The sequence below is a fragment of the Odontesthes bonariensis genome, chromosome 4 (assembly GCF_027942865.1).
Source record: "Odontesthes bonariensis isolate fOdoBon6 chromosome 4, fOdoBon6.hap1, whole genome shotgun sequence".
Taxonomy (NCBI): Eukaryota; Metazoa; Chordata; class Actinopteri; order Atheriniformes; family Atherinopsidae; genus Odontesthes; species Odontesthes bonariensis.
Genome location: NC_134509.1, coordinates 11,040,827 through 11,060,909, shown reverse-complemented (window position 1 = coordinate 11,060,909; position 20,083 = coordinate 11,040,827). Strand labels below are relative to the sequence as shown.

The following is a 20,083-nucleotide window of genomic DNA, read 5'->3' as shown; positions in this document are numbered from 1 at the left end:
AAGCAATTACATCTGTATTCAAAATGACTACCAGAGCCATAATTGAAAATGACATGGAATGCCTGGCTACAGGACAGTTTGATGAAATGAAGAATGTCATACTCTAGTCTTGACTCATTAGACTCGCACTTTTATTGTTGGCAAAGCTAAACCATGACTATCAAAACCCTGAGAATGATTCAAAGAGTTGTGTGTAATTTGAAAGACAAACGCGATGATGAGTTAATTTAAAATGCTATCTATTACAAATGGGGGTAAGAAAAAAAATGTTTGGGTTATGCAACATTATAAATGTTTCTAAGTGTAATCTTTATTCTTTCATATGTGCACTTATGCTTAACATGTATGCAGATGACTATCTGCTTTAGAACTAGCATAGGATCACTTTCCTACCTTGCACATTGCAAGTCTGAAACCAGAAAACCGCATTCGTGTGGCAACGTCATAAGAGGACCAATTCATTACAGTCACTGAGACAGGGAGAGGATGGGTTGGTGGGGGGGGGGGTCATTAAAGCTCCTGGTTTAAGCCCAACCCATTCTGGATATGTAAATATCTGAGGCACAGAGAAAAACACAGCCAGAGAAAAGCAAGGATGGAGGATGCAAGAGAGAGGAGGGGGGAGGAGGGGAGCAGCATGAACAAGTGAGTGAGCGATCAAGGGAGTAAGGGAGTGAGGGAAAGAGAGCGAGCGCTCCAAATTGTGAGTGGCTTACGACACTCAGTGAACAGAAGGTGCTTCTGCATGCGCTGTCAGTGTACTGGTCTGCTGCAAGGGATTGCGCGCTCCTTCGCTTCCCACATTCACTGCCCCTGCCTGCCTACCAGCACCAGCCCTCAGCAGCCTCCTCCAGCTGGCTGAGAAAACACTCGGAGAAGCAAGGGAGTGAACGAAACCTGCGAGCCACAGGGGGATGCGAGCCACCTCTTTACCGAAATGAACCACTGAGATGACAAGGAATATTGTTATACAAGAAAACCTCTTTTAAATCCCCCTTTTTTTTCTTGCTCTCGTCACTGAAAGCTCGATGAACAGCGTGAATGGATTTAAACATCAAAAGTCAGTGATTTCTTCCTGAGATGGACGGCAATACATTTTGACAGATCTGCCGAAACTTAAGCAGGGAGGGGAGGAAAAAAAAAAGAGCTGTACATTTATCTAAAAAATATTTTTCATTGGTTCCTTTTTTTCCCCTTTCTCTGGCTGTCTCTTCTTCCCTCTGATCATTGCAGCAGAGGACTGCGGAGGAGCAAAAGAGACAGAGCTCATGCATGCAGACAGGGGAACTTGCACTTCCTACCATCTCGCTGAAAGCTACTTGGATTCCTCCTCTTTCTGGCTCTTTCACTTGAAGAGAACTAAGACATTGTAAGCCTGCCAAGGATCTGGTGTCCACTGAAAAGAGAGAAAGGCGGGGGGAGAATTTGTGCCACAGTGGGGTCTTTTTTAGATTGGTACATAATTAAAGTTGGGGCACAAAGCAAGATGCTGAATAGAGATTGTCAGCTTTTGGATAGGGGTGAGTAGGAATCTTTTCAAATCAGATCGATCGGTGAGGACAGTTTTATTTTTCATCCCTTCTACTCTCCACCCACTACCTCATATCTAGTATAAGCTAGGAGACTTGCTCTTTATTATTTGCATTTTCAACAAGGATTCCCTTGATGGACTGAGTAAAAGAAATATAATATTACTGTCTGCAACTAAAATTGAAGGACAGAATGAAACACATTATTCAGTCATTTAAATATGATGTGATAAATATGATCTGATAGGTGTAAAACTATATCCAAAGTGGTTCAATGGACATTTTCTCCCCGACATTCCTGGATATTTATGCTAATGGATTTCCTCCTAATTGGACTGTACTTAAAGTGGCCACTGAAGAAGCCCCCTGGGTTGATACTGTGTACTTTGGGCATTTTTCTCAGAACAGTTCCCTTGGTAGAGGGGGTTTGTCCAAGGCTGTGCCGCTGCGACAGCAAGCTGCTGTACTGCGAGGGGCTCAACCTCACAGACATTCCCCGCAATCTGAGCAGTGCCATGGGCCTGTCCATGAGAGAGAACAACTTAACCGAGCTGCGTGAGGGCCAACTGGCTGGTCTGTCGCAGCTAACCTGGCTCTACCTAGATCACAACAACATTGACATTGTAGAGGAGGGTGCATTTGAAAGGCTAAGAAGGGTTAAGGAGTTAGATCTCAGCAGCAATCGTATTGAGAGCCTGCCCAATGGTACCTTTAGGCCCCTACCAAACCTGCGTATCCTGGACCTCTCTTACAACAGGCTGCAGTCACTGGATTCTGACCTGTTCCATGGCCTTAGAAAGCTCACCAATTTGCATTTGCGTTACAATGCTCTCAAATTTGTGCCAGTGCGGATTTTCCAAGACTGCAGGAGCATGCAGTTTCTGGACTTGGGATACAACCAACTGCAGAGCCTGGCAAGAAATTCCTTCGCTGGCCTCCTCAAGTTGACTGAGTTGCATCTTGAGCACAATGAGTTGGTCAAAGTAAACCTAGCCCACTTCCCCCGCCTCATCTTATTACGTACGTTGTACATGCACAACAATCGCGCCACTATTGTTGTCAACACACTGGAGTGGACATGGGATTTTTTAGAGAAAATTGACCTGTCAGCCAATGAAATTGAATACATCGAGCCACATGTTTTTGAGAGCGCCCCCAACCTCAAGGTGCTGATGCTTGACTCCAACCGTTTGACCTCTGTGGATCAGCGCATCCTGGATTCGTGGTCATCTCTGGACAGCATTACCCTGGCAGGGAATGACTGGGAGTGCAGTCGCAATGTGTGTGCCTTGGCCTCTTGGCTGAGTGCCTTCCGAGGCCAGCGTGACAGTTCCCTGCTGTGTTCAAGCCCTGACACTGCACAGGGCGAGGATGTGTTGGATGCCGTCTATGCTTTCCAGCTATGTGAGGATTCCCCAAAAGAGGTGACCACAGCAGGTCTGTATGCCTCTACAAGGGATCTGGCCCAGGGTGGCTCTGTGTTTTTGGGGCCATTCACGCCAAACCCGTATGAGGGTGAGGGTAGCGAGGTGGTCACCAGTTCTTTCACTGTCACGGTGGGCCACGATGACCTCGAGAGCACCATGCAGATCCACAAGGTGGTGACTGGCACCATGGCGCTCATTTTCTCCTTTCTCATCATAGTGCTCATGCTCTATGTGGCGTGGAAGTGCTTTCCAGCTGGAATAAGGCAACTGAGGCAGTGCTTCAGCAGTCAGCGTCGCAAGCAGAAGCAAAAGCAAAGCATGCAGCAGATGGCTACGATCTCTACACCGGAGTACTATGTTGACTATAAACCTAACCACATCGAGGGAGCTTTGGTAATCATCAATGAATATGGCTCTTGCACTTGCCAACAGCAACCTTCTCGGGAATGTGAGGTGTGACCATGCTTTTTGATTAAGCCTTCACATTATGTGGATATACAGCAAATTCCTTTTGGATACACTGGGGGAGGGGGATATTGTGGGACAAAGTAAAAAAAAAAAACTGGATATTTTGGACACTTTTTACATCTCACTGTGATGTGAAGGGGAGTGTGCTTTATGTGGCTGACTATTTTGTGGTGGATTTACTGCTACAGCTGTCTAGTGCTAATCTGAAATCAGAGGGCATAATTTGAAGCTGACTGTTGGACCTGTTGATAATCTAAAGAAACACACAGGGGGATAAAATTGTGGGCACCGAGGCTTTTCTCTCATGGATGGATATTTGAGCTTTAATGTGTCTTTCTACTTCAGGACATTTGAAAATTGTTTAGAAATAAACTGGGGACACATAAGGAAAAAGAAGAGAAAAACAACAAAAAAAACAAAAAAAAACACCATTTGTATTATGGTACATACGATATTTGACAAGCATTTAAAATATTAAAGATCTGTTTAAGTTTAATTCAAAATGTAAAAAAAATTAAATTCTGTGTAAAATATGTTAAATCAAGAAGTGCAACTGTGGATAAAAAAAAAAGGAAAAAAAAAAAAAACCTATTTCTTTTTGTAAACTACAAAAAAAGGTTTAAATAAATGAACTGCTATTCACAGTAAACTCATTTGTACTTGAGAAGCCTGTCACAGAGGATGCACGACAAAAGATGCAGTCTTTGCGCTCCTAGACTGGAGAGCCATGACTCTGCAGTGTATCAAACCAAAAAGAATGGATGGGGGTAAAAAAAAAAAAAAGATGGAAAAAAAATCGAATTTGAAAAGGGGCAGAGGGATGTCTGCACGAATATCATCACCAATAACAGAACCACAGACTGAATTTCAGATTTCTGCTTTTGTCACATTTGTTGGTTTATCATTCATTGTGTTGACTCGCTTTTAGGTGTAATTTATTTCCCACGCCCTCTCTGTGAATGATCCCGATTCATTTTTATCATTTAAATTATTTTTCCTTTTTTATGATATCACCATTTGTGTGGCATCTGAGGAAAAAAAAGAAAAGGAAACAAAGCAGAGTGTCAAAGATCTAAAGCTATGCCTTTCATTGCCTCTCATCACACTTTGGCTGTCAAAGAAGAGTGATGCCTCGTTTTACTGAATCAAGCACACAAAGCCAACAATCATTTACACCGTGCACACGTAGATCAAAATAGAATTAAAGTAGTATCCGAAACCACTGAAAAAGATTATCCACCAGCTTCAAGCAAGATTTGCACATGCAGTATTCGCCACTGTGTTTTCATGTGATGTGAAATTGTTTGTTCAATACAAGTTCATTTAGAGGTGTGTGTGTGTGTATATATCCTTCTTCCTCTGGTGTTCATTGTGTAAATTAGTGCACTGACAGATGTTGTGTTTCCGGGGTCATTTGACATGAACAGTGTACTGTGTGAGAAGGGGGTGGAGGACCACAGCGACTGCAGAGAGAGGGAACAGACTGCTCTCTAGTGTGCATATCCTCATACTGTGGCTGCTTTTTTACATATTGTGCACCGTGTTCTGCAAACTCCCACAGCAGGGGCAACCACCGGTATACTGAATTTGCAGCAGCTTTTCTGGAATCAAGATCATTTTGCATCACTTTGTGTTCTTTTGCGATACGTTTAAGATAATGTTTACAACTTGTAAGTCAGCAGGAATAAAAAATGTTTTAAGAACTCACTGACAATCATTACACGAATAGCTCCAGAAGGAGTGCTTTCTGTAAATCCTGAAGTTCATCTAAAACATGTTAAGCATAGATGGGGATATGGTGGTCTTGGGACAATATGCAACAGGGAGTATGAAAAGAGGACAGGGTGGGGTTAAAGATGGTTTGGTGTACTGGGGGTGGCAGGGTGTTTGGGTGAGCCCGAGGAGACACGCAGAAGCTTTAAGGTCCAAAACACAATAGCGTGTTTTAAGAAATGTTTTGGCAACAGCGGGGGATGATTTGATTGAATTATAATTCCAATCATTGTTTCGGACGTAGGATGTTTTTAAGTGAACATTTCCGTGATTGTTAACATTTTGATTATACTAAACTATTACATGGGGAGGACACGGAACTCTAAATCTCCAGGTTATACGGATTATACAATTCACCATTATCCCAAGAGCGAACGCATTGATGGAATAAACCAAATATCTGTACTAAATTGCCTGTTCTCCCCCCTACATCTTAAAGGATTTCTCTCAGGTAAAATCCCATCAAAATACTAATCATCCTTATTAAAGCGAAGGATAAGATGGGAAGTCTGTGTTCTGCGCTGCACTGAAATCCTTTTCTGCAGTTTCTCACATTTGTTAGCTGGAGGTTCATCCTAATATGTACCCGTTCTGTAACGGAGGATGGGTTATTATCTGAAACCGACTTCTGATGACGTTAATCATTAACATCAATCCAATGACTGACAATGGGTGGAAAATAAAGGGGGAGAACTTGTACTTACATGTCAAAGTGAAATATAGCACCCACAATGCACGTTCATGTTTTTGGCTTAGAACAGGTTGATTAACTCCCATGAACGTCTTAATCATCGGCATGCAGTCCTAAGGTAACAAAGCCTTCCACTCTGTATCAATTTAAATAGAGGCCTGTTTTAGGGAATGACACTGGCTCAAAGTGGGATTTATGATCTATTTCTTATTTATGGTAGCAAAGGTGTCCCACTTGTAGACTGAACATGGCCGTTAATCATGACCTGTCATATCATGTAAATGCAGATGACTGCTGGAGCCGTCATGATGGGGACAGAGATTTATTTCACCCTCTTCATCTTCACATCCTGTCCAGAATTTCAAGCCATTTCAGTCCTTCGCAGACCCTCGGACATGCAACTGCAGGGTAAATTTGAGGTAGTGAAGCTTCATTTGTATAAATATTGGATGATGCCTAGCACAGAAGCCAGTACTGGCACCGCTATTCATTTCATTTCAGTCTTTTCTTCAACAGGCAAGCAGGGTGAAAGTTGATGGAGAATGGCTCTGAATATTTTAAAAGATTCAAATCTCAGGGGCTGAGATTAAACTACTTTAGACTTCTCAATATCACAACTCATCTTTACCTTCATATTATTCTGTGTGTGTGTGTTTGTGTGTTTGTAAGACATGTTGAATGAAGAGAAAAACCTCAATTCATCTAACTGACAGCAGATCAAATCTCTGCTTGACCCAGGCCTGGGGTGATGATTCCCTGCAGGGAGATATGTGCTCTCAGACAGCATTCATTATAAATGCCCTGATTGATGATGCTCAGTAACAATCGATACAGATGAGTGGTAACCAAAAATGATCCCAGTGATAACAAATGTACTCATCCTTTCTTCACATCGCATGATGGTTGAGGATGGAGTGTTTCATTCGTATGAACACCCATCAGTGATTTCGAGAAAAAAAAAGAGAAAAAAAAAAAAAAAAAAAAATCACCCAATGTGCGGATGAGGCCACACCTACACAAATCAGGTCACAATTCGGTGAAAAAGAGAGGACGACATTGTTCTTTTGCTTAAGGTCAGCCAGGCAAGAGAGCATGTTAAGACAGAGCTGCAGCTGTTTGCTAGCCAGATTATATTCAGTGGGTGTATGGAGAGTGCAAATGCAAAAAGTGCAAATTATCGTTTTGTGGCTCATGCTAAATTCTACATTTGGTATGTGCGCGGGCAGTTACCGTTGTGCACACGTGCAGTGATAGATAGGGCCAACTGACATTAATCTCCTGCCATGTCTAATGTAGGACAATACATGTAACACCGATTTGTAAAAGGGAGCGCTACTGACACGTGGAGTAATTAACAAATTATAATTCTGAGATGTTGTGGGGTGGGAAAAGTAGGGCACTGTGTACACATGACTAGATGTGCACCACCAACCACACAGAGAAACTTGTACACTCAACCTGTGTGGGTAGCCAGCTGAATTCTCAATAAACTTGTGTTTATTAGCATAATATAAATCATTAGAATCAGTAGAATTTAACATCCAAAAATGATGCATGCGTGTTTATGTTAGCGTTCCAGCAGGCAGTCCCTTGAAAGTGGTGTGTGTGTCAGTGACAAAATGTCACTCTGCAGATCTTTAGTAAATAGCTTGCATTTCAACGTGCAGCAAGAGGGCCCTTAGAGACGCAAGCAGATCCTTAAAAAATAAATTAACCTGGCTTCCTGTGAGAGGTATTGATCGGGCAACATTCTGCCTTCTCATTGGGACTGGGAATGTGCTGCATAATAAACACTTAACACCCCCTCATAACTGGATGGAGAGCTAAATCATGGGTGGCAGCGTGTACTGCAGTGGGCTGCAAGAAGCTGCTGATGACTAATGACAATGCGTGGGTGGCTTTCCACTGCTTCTTTTAAAACAGGTGGCGTTATGAGGATCAATATTCTAATCATTGTCAACATTAGCTTGGAAATCCAAAACCTCTGAGTCACCGTATCCTCTCCTGTTGTTCACCCCCTTCAATAACCTACATATCCCAGCTAGGGATTAATTAATGAGGACATCAACAGGGAATATTACAAATTGATCTCGAAAGTTAGGAAAACTTCCATTTCGTTCCAAATTCTCTCAAACACATGCAAGAGATACAGTCGAGATAAGAGCTTTGCGAGGAATGACAAAGGTCCTGGAGGGGCACTAAAATTGCAGTCTACTCAGGCTAACTCTCCAGGCAGCTCATAAGTCTCTCTGCCCACCACTTCATTTGCATGCACCTTACCGAAGCAATGCTGAATTAATAACAATGACTCAGGAGTCATTATTCTTACAAAACATATGGCACTGTAGGCAGAACTAGTTAGAGAATGGGGACAAGTTTAGTAGCTGAATGTTCATTACAATGACTCAGTAGATGGAAGAGGGACAGACAATTTTCATTATTATTACCATTAATATTATTGTTCATATCATTATTATTACTATGTAGTTGACACATATATGTTCGGGTTGGAATACAATAGCCTATTGCCGATGTGTCGTCCTGCTTTTAACATTAACTTCAGGGTCAGTCGGTGAATTAATACACTGGCCAACAACAGCTGGGCCTACATCTGGGGCTGCATGTAACCTGTATAGCAACAGATGTGGGTCAGCGCCTAATATTCAGAGCATTACCGTGGCTGAACTACAAAGCTTTATCCAGGGCTGGACACGTGATCTTCAATTCATTTATCATTGTTAGTCATACCCTCACAGGGAGGAAGTGGTGCAGCTGATGAGTTATAAAACAAAGATGAGATAAACTAAAAACTTTAACAGATTGGACGCATGCATCGTTGTATCATCGTTGAGTATCAGCGGTCTTACGAATGATAACTAGAATATATAGAATGTATAGATTATCAAATTAGATGCCCGAGGGCATGAGTCTATGGCATGGATCATTTAAAAATGCTATGATACCTGCACACTGATAGTATTGTGTGCAAAAAGAGAAATTGATCTCAACATTGGAAAAAAAAAACTACCAACTGCACATAATTAAAAGCTTTTGCAACTTAAAATCTCTCTGACATATTTATCCGCAGCAACACTTTCCAAAACAAACAGCTGACCTGGGAGCAATATTTTTTTGGCAGCGCTGAGCAGAAAGAGGGTGAAATAAGGTTGCAGGGCATCAGAAGGAAGTTGTAAATTCAGCGTTTCCAAATAATGTAAGGATTTATTAAACTTTATTAAAGAGATGCATGTACGGGCATGAGGGAAAGTGAGTAAAGCTCATGAGAATTACTGCCTTTTCTTCAATATTTGGACGATCTGGTACTTCTTCATCTTTGAAACGGCACACACAGGAAAAACAGCTGTAGTTTGGAGCTATACCACAACGAAATGGCTTTAATTTCATCCAATTTATTTCGAAAAAGCACTTATAGATGCTGCCTCCTTGTGTGCAAAACCATGCTCATAGGTCTCCTTTCGGCTAAAAGGTATTCTTATCAAGCCAATCCTTTTGAACTGCTCCCTAGCATGCAGAGTTTAATTATAAGGCTACTTCCAGTTCAGCTTCGTCTTCAGTCAGATGGCCTCACACTGCGTTCAAACCTTGAATGCGGTAGTCTATATTCCAGATAGCCAAGCTGACCATAACATTCCCACCTCCATACTTCAGCACTGGCACAAGGTTCTTGTGATCTCCACCGAACGTTTGATGTTACTGTGGACAAAAATGTCTGTCTTTGATTTTTGTGTCACAATATTAGAAAGAAAGAAAGAAAGAAAAGCCTGTTCTTTGTTCATAGGTTGGAAAGGGGCAATTTTTGAGCTGAATTTGCTGAACTTTTTAGTCATTTGAAATAAGTGCCACTTGACCATGTTCTGCATTACCATAGAGATCCATTCGTTTTTATTTTCTCAATTCTTTCAAATGCCGACTGACGGCATTCAAAGTCTTTCATCTGATATAAAACGGATTTTCAATAGCGTGATGTCACCACACACTGAATAGAATAACACAGTGCCTTAGAAATCAAAGGTTTAAATTGGATTGGTTCCATAAAAAACAGGTTCTAATCACCAGCAACCCCCACTAATCGTAATCTTGAGGATGTCAAGGTTCTTCACTTGTGTCTAATATACATCTTTAGAAATGTAAATTATTACATTGATTTTAGAATATTGAGCATATACACCATGTCTTCATGTGCATCGCCTTCATATGTCGGCACTATTTAAAGGAGGTTCAGAGATCTGTTTGTCCAAATATAAAGGAGAGAAGAAAAAAAAGCTAAACCTTGAATTTATTCAGAAGGCTCCCCAAATAGGGAGAGTCAGACTAATATTGGCTCTAGTGTCGTCCCTCTCTCTCTGTGGGAGACCTTAAAGCAGTGGTCTCAAACTGACCCGTGAAAGGGCCGGTGTGGCTGCAGGTTTTTGTTCCGACCCTGCAGCAGCACAGCTGACTTGGTTCATTCAATCAGCTGAACTGTCTGCACTGAATCTCTTAACCAGTTCAGTTTGATTGAATGGAACAAGTCAGCTGTGCTGCTGCAGGGTTGGAACAAAAACCTGCAGCCACACCGGCCCTTTCACGGATCAGTTGAGACCCCTGCCTTAAAGAGTACGGTTTATCTAGTTGAAGGAATTCTGGATGCTCACTTTCAGCTGAACTCTACAGACTGCACATAGGTGTACCCGATCAGCTGCACAGAGAATCTGAAAAATCATGGAGGAAGTGCAACTTTTTTTTTGCTCTGGTAAGGACACCCTTACAAAAGCAAATATTTAGTTATCTTTGCATTATTGCAAAGAATCTCATCTAACCATGTGTATGACTTGTACATACCAGGTGTACATCTACACCGTCAGCTCAGTCCCACTGCAGAACAGAGGTGACATCAGTGCGATAATAATGGCTTGAAATTTGTGAATTAGCAACATTTTATATTACTTATCGGGTGTGAATATGACAACAAACCAGTCACATTACTTTTTTTTTTGTTTATTGTTTAGTTTTTCTATATATTTCTTAACCTAACAATGTGTTTTTTGTGCCTAATCATGTGCTTTTATGAAAAGATTTTCTTGAAGTGATTCCACTAATGAACGCCATCAGCCATGGTCTCTTACTTGTCTTACATGTATGGAGCAATCTTGAAGAAGAAAAATAGCTGCTCTGGCTCTCATGGCTATAGCTCAGGAGGTGGAGTGATCGCCTGTCAGTCAGAAGGACTATAGCTTGCATAGAGAAAAAACACTATTTGGCCAGTAACACTGTATAGTACTAAAAAGTAATGTGTGTGAGAATGAATGAATGTTCCCTGTGGTGTAAAACTGCTTTAGGTGGTCAACTAGGCTAGAAAATGTCATATGAATTATGAATGCATCGGGGCCAACGTGGGGTTTATTGTCTTGCCAAAGGTTACTTTAAGATGTGGACGTGTGAAGGCAGGGATTGAACCACTCAGCTTCTGATTGTCAGATGATCCGTCTCCTGAGCAACAGGCTGCACACAGGTTCCCTAAAAACAAATATTCCATCCAAACAGCTCAGGATCAAAATGTAGCTTCATTGTATCTCCGCAAAAATGTTCTTATTCTATTTATTTTTTCAAGAAACTCCGTTGATAAAACGTTCTAAAGTATGTTCTCTACAACTACACCATGCCTCATAATTCACCATCAGATCATTTCAAATAGATCCTAGAATAATATTTCAGAGGCAAGGCGCAACCACGACAGCTTCTTTTGGAATTCAAAGTTAACACACGTTAGGGGAATTAGAAATAGGCAGCATTTATCATTTCCCATTTATCTGATCAGTGTCGGAATGAATAAATGCTAACCAACCAGCTCCCCTTGCTCCCTCTCCCTATCGGCGAGGGCAGATTGGCATCTCTCCAGTAGCCAATGAGATTGGCTGCATAAATGGAATTGCCCCATTCGGCGAGTGTCAGCTGAGAAAAAGGGAATGTGCTCACTGTTTACAAAAGCGTGGAGCTAAAATGCACAGCCGGTGCAAAGAGTTTTTAAACATGCGATTCTGGTAAACATTCTTACTGTGGCAGTCTACGCATAGATGTTAAACCAGATCGGAGGCTTTACCATAAACACAAGAGATAGACTTACCTGTTATAATGAATGCGGGGAAGATAGCGAGTAGATCCAGGGAGGGTGCCCGAAAGAGATGGAGACAAAGACAAAAAAGGTTTGTTAGGCTTAATTGACATGTTCTTTTTGAATATCTGATGTTAAACCTGGTCTATTAATACAGCCTTATGTTCATACATAAAAAGAAAAAAAAACAACAACATTCACTTAGTTCAAGATTGCAATTTTCAGAGAAAAGTAAACAACACGGAGCTCAACAGATTGCAGTGCGATTGGAACCTTTGGTTGAGTACAAAGAAGTGCTACAGCTCAACCATTTAATGTTTAACAGCCACCGTACTTGACAGCGACAAGAGGAAGAGCGGATAGACAATTTCTGATTGGGAAACTGCGCTGACAAAAGGCTGGGAGCCACTTGTAACACCGGCATCCCATTCTACCGACCACCATGCAGCACACAATTGCATGTCTATACGGGTTTCGAAACCTCCCATGGCTGTGTGTAGTCACTGTTGTATAAATGAAAGAGAGGGTGTGATTACACTGTTGCCACTTGATAACTGGTTAGCACTGTTGGCTGCCACTTTCACAGTTCTGAATATATTCGCAAACGGCAGACAAAAAAAAAAAAAAAAAAAAATCAACTTCTTCAATTCGCTTCAGTGCCAAATATGGTTAAATGCTTGACTGCAATACATTTTCAAATTCCACAATCAACCCAAGATGCACAGTCCAATCCACGTTTAAACTTTCGATTCAACGGAAACAGTTCGTAATGATGTTTCCTGGACAAACAGTGAAGCCCTTTGAGGCAAATACCATACAAGTATATTTCAAGCACATCAATCACATGCATCACAACTTTGAATATAGCGTGACACTAAAACAACTCCTCATGGGGTACTCCAGGTAATGCCAGTCATCTGTGGACTCATACACTGATAGAACGTGGATATTGCCAAAGTAAGACGTAAACAGGGTCCAGAAAGTCAAACATATGATAATCTACATATATATGATTTAATGAGGATTTCTTTTTTTTTTTTTTGCAGAACTATAAATCTGCTGCATTATACACATTCTTATAGATTCTGTCTGGACACCTAATGGGTGGGCAGATGAAAAGCTTTACAACACCTCTGAAAACAGAAAATGCTTGTGGAAATGTAAATGTGCACAAATAAGGTTTTCCTGTGTCGTCTATAACATTTTCATGGAGTCAGTCAAGTTTAGAGGATAAACGCATGCTTTGGGACTGCTCCCTGTGTCATGGATAGCAGTTTATAACTGAAATGTCCACAGTGGCTGCTTTGTATAGTTAAGTTTGTAGTGAACAAGCAAGATTTGTGCAAAGGACTCTTAAAACTTTGAGCATTTGTAATCAGAACACTGAAGCTACTGTTACGTGCCGCTGTAGGGACACCGCATGCTCCTCTTTTGTATTCAAGTTTCACCAGAAGGATCCCTCAGTAGAAAATCACATTGTAACCATGCCGATATAATGTTTGTTGTGAGGATCCTGAACAAAATAAGTAGTTTAACACAATGACCAAGCGTTTCTGGTTAGGAACTGCAGTGTACCAACAACTGCCTCATGAACGCACCTTTACCCACATAGATGGATGAACTGAAGGAAGGACTAAGAGATCAAATACTGTACGTTACAGTAGGTTACTGTGTGTGAAAACTTTGGTTAGTCTCTCAGTAGAGGCTGCAGCTCAGGCTATGGAAACTTATCCAGGATTGGTGAAAATGAGGGAGACTTAAGTCTATGTGTTGAGAAACACTGAATAAAAAGGGAGCTGAATTCAGCCTTTTTACTATAATAGATCAAATTAACAGATGAGCATGTACCGTCATCAAATACATTGCTGCATACACTTGTTGTTTCAATTCAAAGGGAAATACTGATTAACAATTAATAAAGGGAGAGTCCCTTTCATAACAAATAAGCCACCGTGCTTGTGTGAATCAGATTTTATTTTAAGTAGGTAAGACTTTGTGCTAGATTACACGAGCAGTGTCACATTGCCTTAACACAGATCTGCTTCATTTTAACAACTATAAACCTTTGTCAACTTCAGCAATGCTACTTCAATCAGCTTCATAATCAAAATGGTTGCTTCGAGTCCCTGCTGCAGGGCTTAGTGATGGTGTGTTGGGAATGAAAAGGCACATTAAAATGGGCCGGAGCATGCAATCCCCAAAAAAGGCATTTGCTGCGCTCTGCATGCACCAAGGACATGCAACAGTAAGGTCAGGATTATACATTGGCAGAATACAGAATAAGTGAGGCTCCTAGGCTGGGATTCCTGAATCCAGATCATCCTCTCTATGCAAAATAGTAAAATGTCTGATGGCTGGAGATACGCCGTCTCCTGAGGGTTTGCTGAAAAACTTCCCACGCAGCACAAAGTCTGAGGGAAAAAAACATATACAACAGCAAAAATGGCCTTAAGTAGATAACATTGTTGTTATCGTTTCTATGTCAACCTCTTAAATCTCCAGAATAAAGTGCCATCATAAAATTGATAAACGACAAAATAACCAAACAGCAGTCAAAGAAGGTTGCATACAGTAACACATGCAGCGTGCTGCGGGATATCCTATATACAATAAGCCTTGATATGCTTAGCGGTGAAACATCGGTTCCTACTCGTCTGCTTTTAATCTTGCGAGAGCTGCACGGGCAGAGAAACCCGGAAGCGTTTTTGCGCTGTCGCCAGGCAACCGATAAAACTCAGCTGCCGTCCACTTGTGTGCATTTAGTTGATGTTCTCCTCACTGTAAAGTGTAAAAATGATGCCACTCCTGTCTTTTACTGTCAGGAATTACATTAGTGACTGCTGCAGGAGATAAAAGCAGATGTTCCCATTTGATTAGGCAGCATAGAAAAAGAGGTCACGATGCTTTTGTTGTTGATTGAAGCAGCACTTTCCAACATGTGAGGCTCAGAGTATTTCTAAAGACACATGGAAGGTGTGTGCTGGATGAGTGAAAGCAAGGTGACTCGGGTGCACAGAGGGCTTATCAAATCCTTTAGGTCTATTGTGGTGGAGACAGTTCTAAAAGACAACACCCGCTGGGGAGATGCTGCGACCACCTGCTGTTCATTGCCAATATCAGTTTTTCTAGCATTTCTTTCACATGATATTTTCCTAAGTTGTCTGGTCTTCAGTTCAGAATCTTGGTGAATATGACCTCAGTACAAACAAAAGCAGTTTTATGTTTTTATAGATTTACAAAATTCAAGAAAGTAAATCGACATTAAAGTCTTCAACATTTAAATGCGATCGTTTGAAGCCAGTAATAGGAGAAAATCAATCGCACCGTTTTTTTTCAGTGGGATTTCATGTATGAGTATCCTTCAGGCAACTGTTCTGTCCTCCTGCTCTGAAAGCATTTGGGACTGGAGTGTGGGAGTGGGAATCGGAGATGTTGCTTTAAAACTGGCACTAATGAAGCCCGTGGGTCTGTGATGACAATGGCGGGATATGTGATGAGCGCGTATTTAGTCCCGTCTGTGCTTTGTGCTTGGCATTACCTGTGTGGATTATAGGCATACTGTATGTGGAAGTATGACAAAGAGAGACCAATATGTGAATAAATAAACTAGATCAAAAATGTGAGCTTTGCAACACACAAAAAAACCATTTCCACCATTCATGACTTTTGATCTTTAGAGTGCCCCATTCCAGCAAATGACTCCTTAAATCGTGACTGCTGCCTTAAACCGTTTGCCAACAAGTCCACATTTGCCATTGCACTAAATAGATAGAAGATTACAAAGTAGGAAATTCACTTTTTTTGGGGGGGGATTCATTCTCTGAGTGAGTAATGGAAACAGCAAGCATGATAATTTTGCAAAAATACTGACGATTCATCCCTTTTTTGAAAAAGGGTCAATACACATAAGGTGAGGTTGAAAGTGCTGTAGCCAGTAAGTTCTGACATAGCAAACACTTAAATTCGAATGACTGACCAGCTGTTAGCACGTCTGCTGAGGAAACGTTGGCCGATACTTGCTGATGGAACGATTACAGAAAAAGAAGAAAAAAGTCTCTTACACGCTTTGTAACCCAATCAATGATAGCGTGTCTAATTCACATTTGCTTCTTAGCAACATTTCCACTTTAAATTTACTTGACAATAACATGAAAACACAGCTGATGCCACGGCCTAGATTTTGCAATTTTCAAAGACGAATCCAACTTAAAGGTGCAGGGTAACAGTAGCCTAGAAATTTGCTCCCGGGCTAGTCTAGTAAGTTGTGGTCGTTTTGCGAGGCTGAAAATCGAAACTTAAATCAGGCCAATCAAATCGTGAGGAGCGGGGTCGGAGGCCGGGCTACCTAGTGACGTTTCAGTGTGTAGTTCCAGAGAGAGGTAAACAATGGCTGCGCCCAGTGAACAGTCTTTTCGATTTGGCTTTGGCAGCGACTCTAGAAAATTTAAATATACAGTTTTCTTTGCGAGACGACATTAGACTACACACCACGATGTACTTTACGTCGCGCTGACTACATAATCCTTCTTCATCGCTCTGATTGGTTGTTGCGCCATCCTATTGCGTGGCGTTGAGTGCAGAGGCAACTTAACAGACAACCATTTATCCCGCCCACACTGCTATCCAGCTGCACTAGACCCCTGTACAGCTTTTTGCTGTACGGGTCTGGCTTGCTAGGCTAGGGTAACAAACAAGTTCTCAGCTAAACTTGTTATATCACTTTTACACCTGCATTGAGCAGAACAGATTAAGTGTTTTTGCCATTCATAATGGTGATTTATGACATATGACGTGCAATAGTCTGGTGTACAGTAAACATGTATGCAGTTTCCACACTGGAATTAATCTGAGTTAAGTTTTATCCTATCAACACTTGGCACTGAAGTTATTCTAAACGGAATAGCTGGTTCCCTCCTGACCTTATTCTGCATGATATTTTCAGCCTTGTCAAAGATGTTTAACTCCATTGAAAGTACATATCAAAAAGATAAATCTCTGCTTTCTAAAGTTAAAGGTATACTGCTTCAATTTGACAAATACCTAAGCTTTGCACACAAATACCTGAAGCAGGGCTTTGTTGGTACAGACACCACTGCAGCTCCTGTACGTTTGTAAGAAGACTTGACACAGTTTCATGTGTGTTCAAGTTTGCTGCAGAGTACACCTCTTATAATATAGATTTCTGTTCTGGGACAATGGCGCATACATACGAGTTTCAAGATATTAAAAGAAACAAATATGCAAGTGCATGAAGTAAGCCATAAAACTATTTAACTGTAACCTTTACATGAGATGGAACGAACAACCAAGACTGAAAGCGGGTTAAAGGTTTGGAACACAGAAAATGAACAGTGCCAAAATCCAATCCAACCAGATGGTCCCTGGAACAAGGATCGCCTAAAGCAAGCTACTCCCACCACACACAGAGACACACAGTTTACTGTACACTCAATTGTAGACCCACACCAAGCAGTCCCCTCATCTGTTGCCATATTATTATACCAAATGGATCTGAAAGCATCAACAAAGTAATTTAGATCAAGCTTCTTTAGATCAAGCGAGAATGTTTAAGATAATAAAATAAAAACACGATTGCTTTTTCAAATGAAATCCTGTCGCTTTTATTGTATGTTTTTCTTATGATCTGACCTAGCCTCCATCTCTTTTCTGCCCTGTTGTGGGTGAAAGGTAAGTGTACGGAGAATGGAAAAGGCGCTGAACAAATGGCTTTTATTTCCTTGGATGAATCAAAGCACAAAGTAATCAGCGAGCAACCTTTCTTGCCCCTCTTTCACGGACCTACGCACCAACACGTCCCACACTAGCAGATATATTGAGAGGAAAATAAGGGCATGTCAGTACCCTCAGTATGGCACACTCATCAATCAATCAATAATTAATGGTCCAGCCATCTCATTGAAAAGCAGCGCTGAAGTCAAACAGGCATACTGATACAGGATCCTTGCCTCGTGGACACACGTGACTCGGAATGGAATCACAAAAGCCATTTCATTAAACTGAGCTGTGATTCAATAGCTGTAATCATTTACTAAATGGTTGCAAGGAAAAAAAAAAAAAGATATGCTATGCCAAAAATCCTATAATTCTGCTCCAAAGCAGCACTAAAAGGACCAATAAGTACTTAAACCACATCAATAAAATCACCTTATAGTCATAAAATGAGCTTGGATCATTTTTGCCTCTCGGGAGCTTTTTAAAACATGGAGCATCTTTGCCAATTAAACAGGGAAACAACTAGATGAGCACGTTACAAACAAACTTTATGGAGAACCCTGGCACCTGCATTTTAGTCTATGACAGCCATAAGAGTCTCTGTAGGGGGTGGTGAGAGGAGATATGCTCTCCAGTCATTGTTGTTTGAGAGGACACTGAGCCTCTTGATCCCCGGGTAATCTCCAGCTATCCATCTGAGTTATCACCTCTGCTGATTTAGGTCAGCCTGGCTGCTTTTGGTTTTTAGGTTGTCCACCATCCCCCCACATAGCACGGGAATAAAAAATAATTCACATGCAATGAGACTAGATGAGATGGAAAGCAAACGCATTCAATTACTTTCGACATTGGAAAAGATAAACTAAATTTAGTGCTTTTAAAATAATAGAAACAGGATTGTAGGGAAGTTAAACTATTCATATCTTATATATACACACACATATATAAATATATCATATGTTCTCCCTTCCTTGTCACACTTTGATTTATTACACTGCATTTCACTGCACATTTACATTTTCTCGTGCCGACGTTGGCTGAGAGTTTGTCACTGTTGGGAAAAGTACGCTCATCTTAAAATGTATATTCAGAGCTCGCCCCCGTAGAACGGTGCTAAGTTTAAAGCGCTTCACTCATTCACATGACTTAGAGCACCAGCTTGGTTGACTGACCAAACTGTAAAATAGAAAAACAGCAGCATTAATTGTTTGCTGGTCGTTTTTGTTATTTCATCAGATCTTCTCAGTCACACATGAGCTTGCATTGCATCAGGTGAACTGCAGATTGTTTAAAGGCTATCCGAGTTTTTCACTGGAAAAACAGGCACATGCGCGGAACTCAAGCTTTGTGATTTCTATGTAATGCATTGATCGCCATTATCTATCATTGTGTGGTGACCGAGTATCTCCTGAGGATCTGTTTTCTCATGCAGTTTTTTGTCAAGTCATGGACCATTCCAACATATTTACACCGAAGGCCCACTGACATCCAACGTATGCTATTATCTATTGTTCCTCGTTTCGCCCGGGGACACAGAGCCACATTTTTGAGATTAGACTAGAGCTCACTGCTGCTTCTTAAACACCCCTCATCCCACCCTGAAATACGTGGCTTTCTTCCTCCATATTATCACCTTAAAGCCAGCACTCCTTAGCTCTGTGACTAACACTTCTCTCCCCAGCCCTTGAGGAAGACTAATATCCTGTCCTCTTTCACAGTAATGAAAAACACTGGCAAGGGAGAAAGGATGGAAAAGTCTGGATAAAGAACAGGCCAGGGTGTGGCATCAGCTCATATGTGCCGTTTTATGTCAACCAGATAATGTTAGTGTTAATAAAAAAAGTGTCTTGTTCTAATTTAGCAAATCATCAGCAGATTATTATGATTTCATGAAAGACTTGAAATAACTGTAAGGCTCTATCAACACTACTAACTCATTTATTACTGATCATTTTCTGATATTTTTAAACCAATCCTTGGGACAGCAAATTATGCAGCAGAGCCATCACAGTCTTACCATTTAGTATTACATTTTGTAATTTAGATCAGTCCTAAATAAATTAGATCGCTACAGCTGTGAAGAAACTACAAGTACTTTATAACTGTCAGTTCGCTGACGGCTTAAGCATGGAGTAGATGAGTATCTCATAAGTTCACGGAGTTTCTTTTTTTTTTTCCCACACATTGTTAAACTGCCTGACTTGCGAACAAAGCCAGCAACAGTAAGGAGCAGTGTGGGTAAATGCATCCATTCGCAAAAAAGGGCAAAAGCCGCCCGCTGGATCGGCTGAAGTCTGTCGCTCCAGGCTTTATTCCAGAATCTCTCATGCCTTTGACCTCAGCAAAGAGG

General features: G+C 41.2%; 2 protein-coding genes across 3 annotated transcripts in view; one reads left to right on the top strand and one right to left on the bottom strand.

The window, feature by feature from the left end:
- ctnna2 (catenin (cadherin-associated protein), alpha 2) overlaps positions 1 to 20,083 on the bottom strand; it is a 303,521-nt gene that overhangs the window by 125,644 nt on the left and 157,794 nt on the right. The gene's annotated exons all lie outside the window — the stretch shown is intronic.
- Positions 725 to 5,134, top strand: lrrtm1 (leucine rich repeat transmembrane neuronal 1). Its single transcript, XM_075462954.1, has one exon. It carries the CDS (start codon positions 1,838 to 1,840, stop codon positions 3,413 to 3,415), a length of 1,578 nt encoding a protein of 525 aa, XP_075319069.1. The 5' UTR covers positions 725 to 1,837; the 3' UTR covers positions 3,416 to 5,134.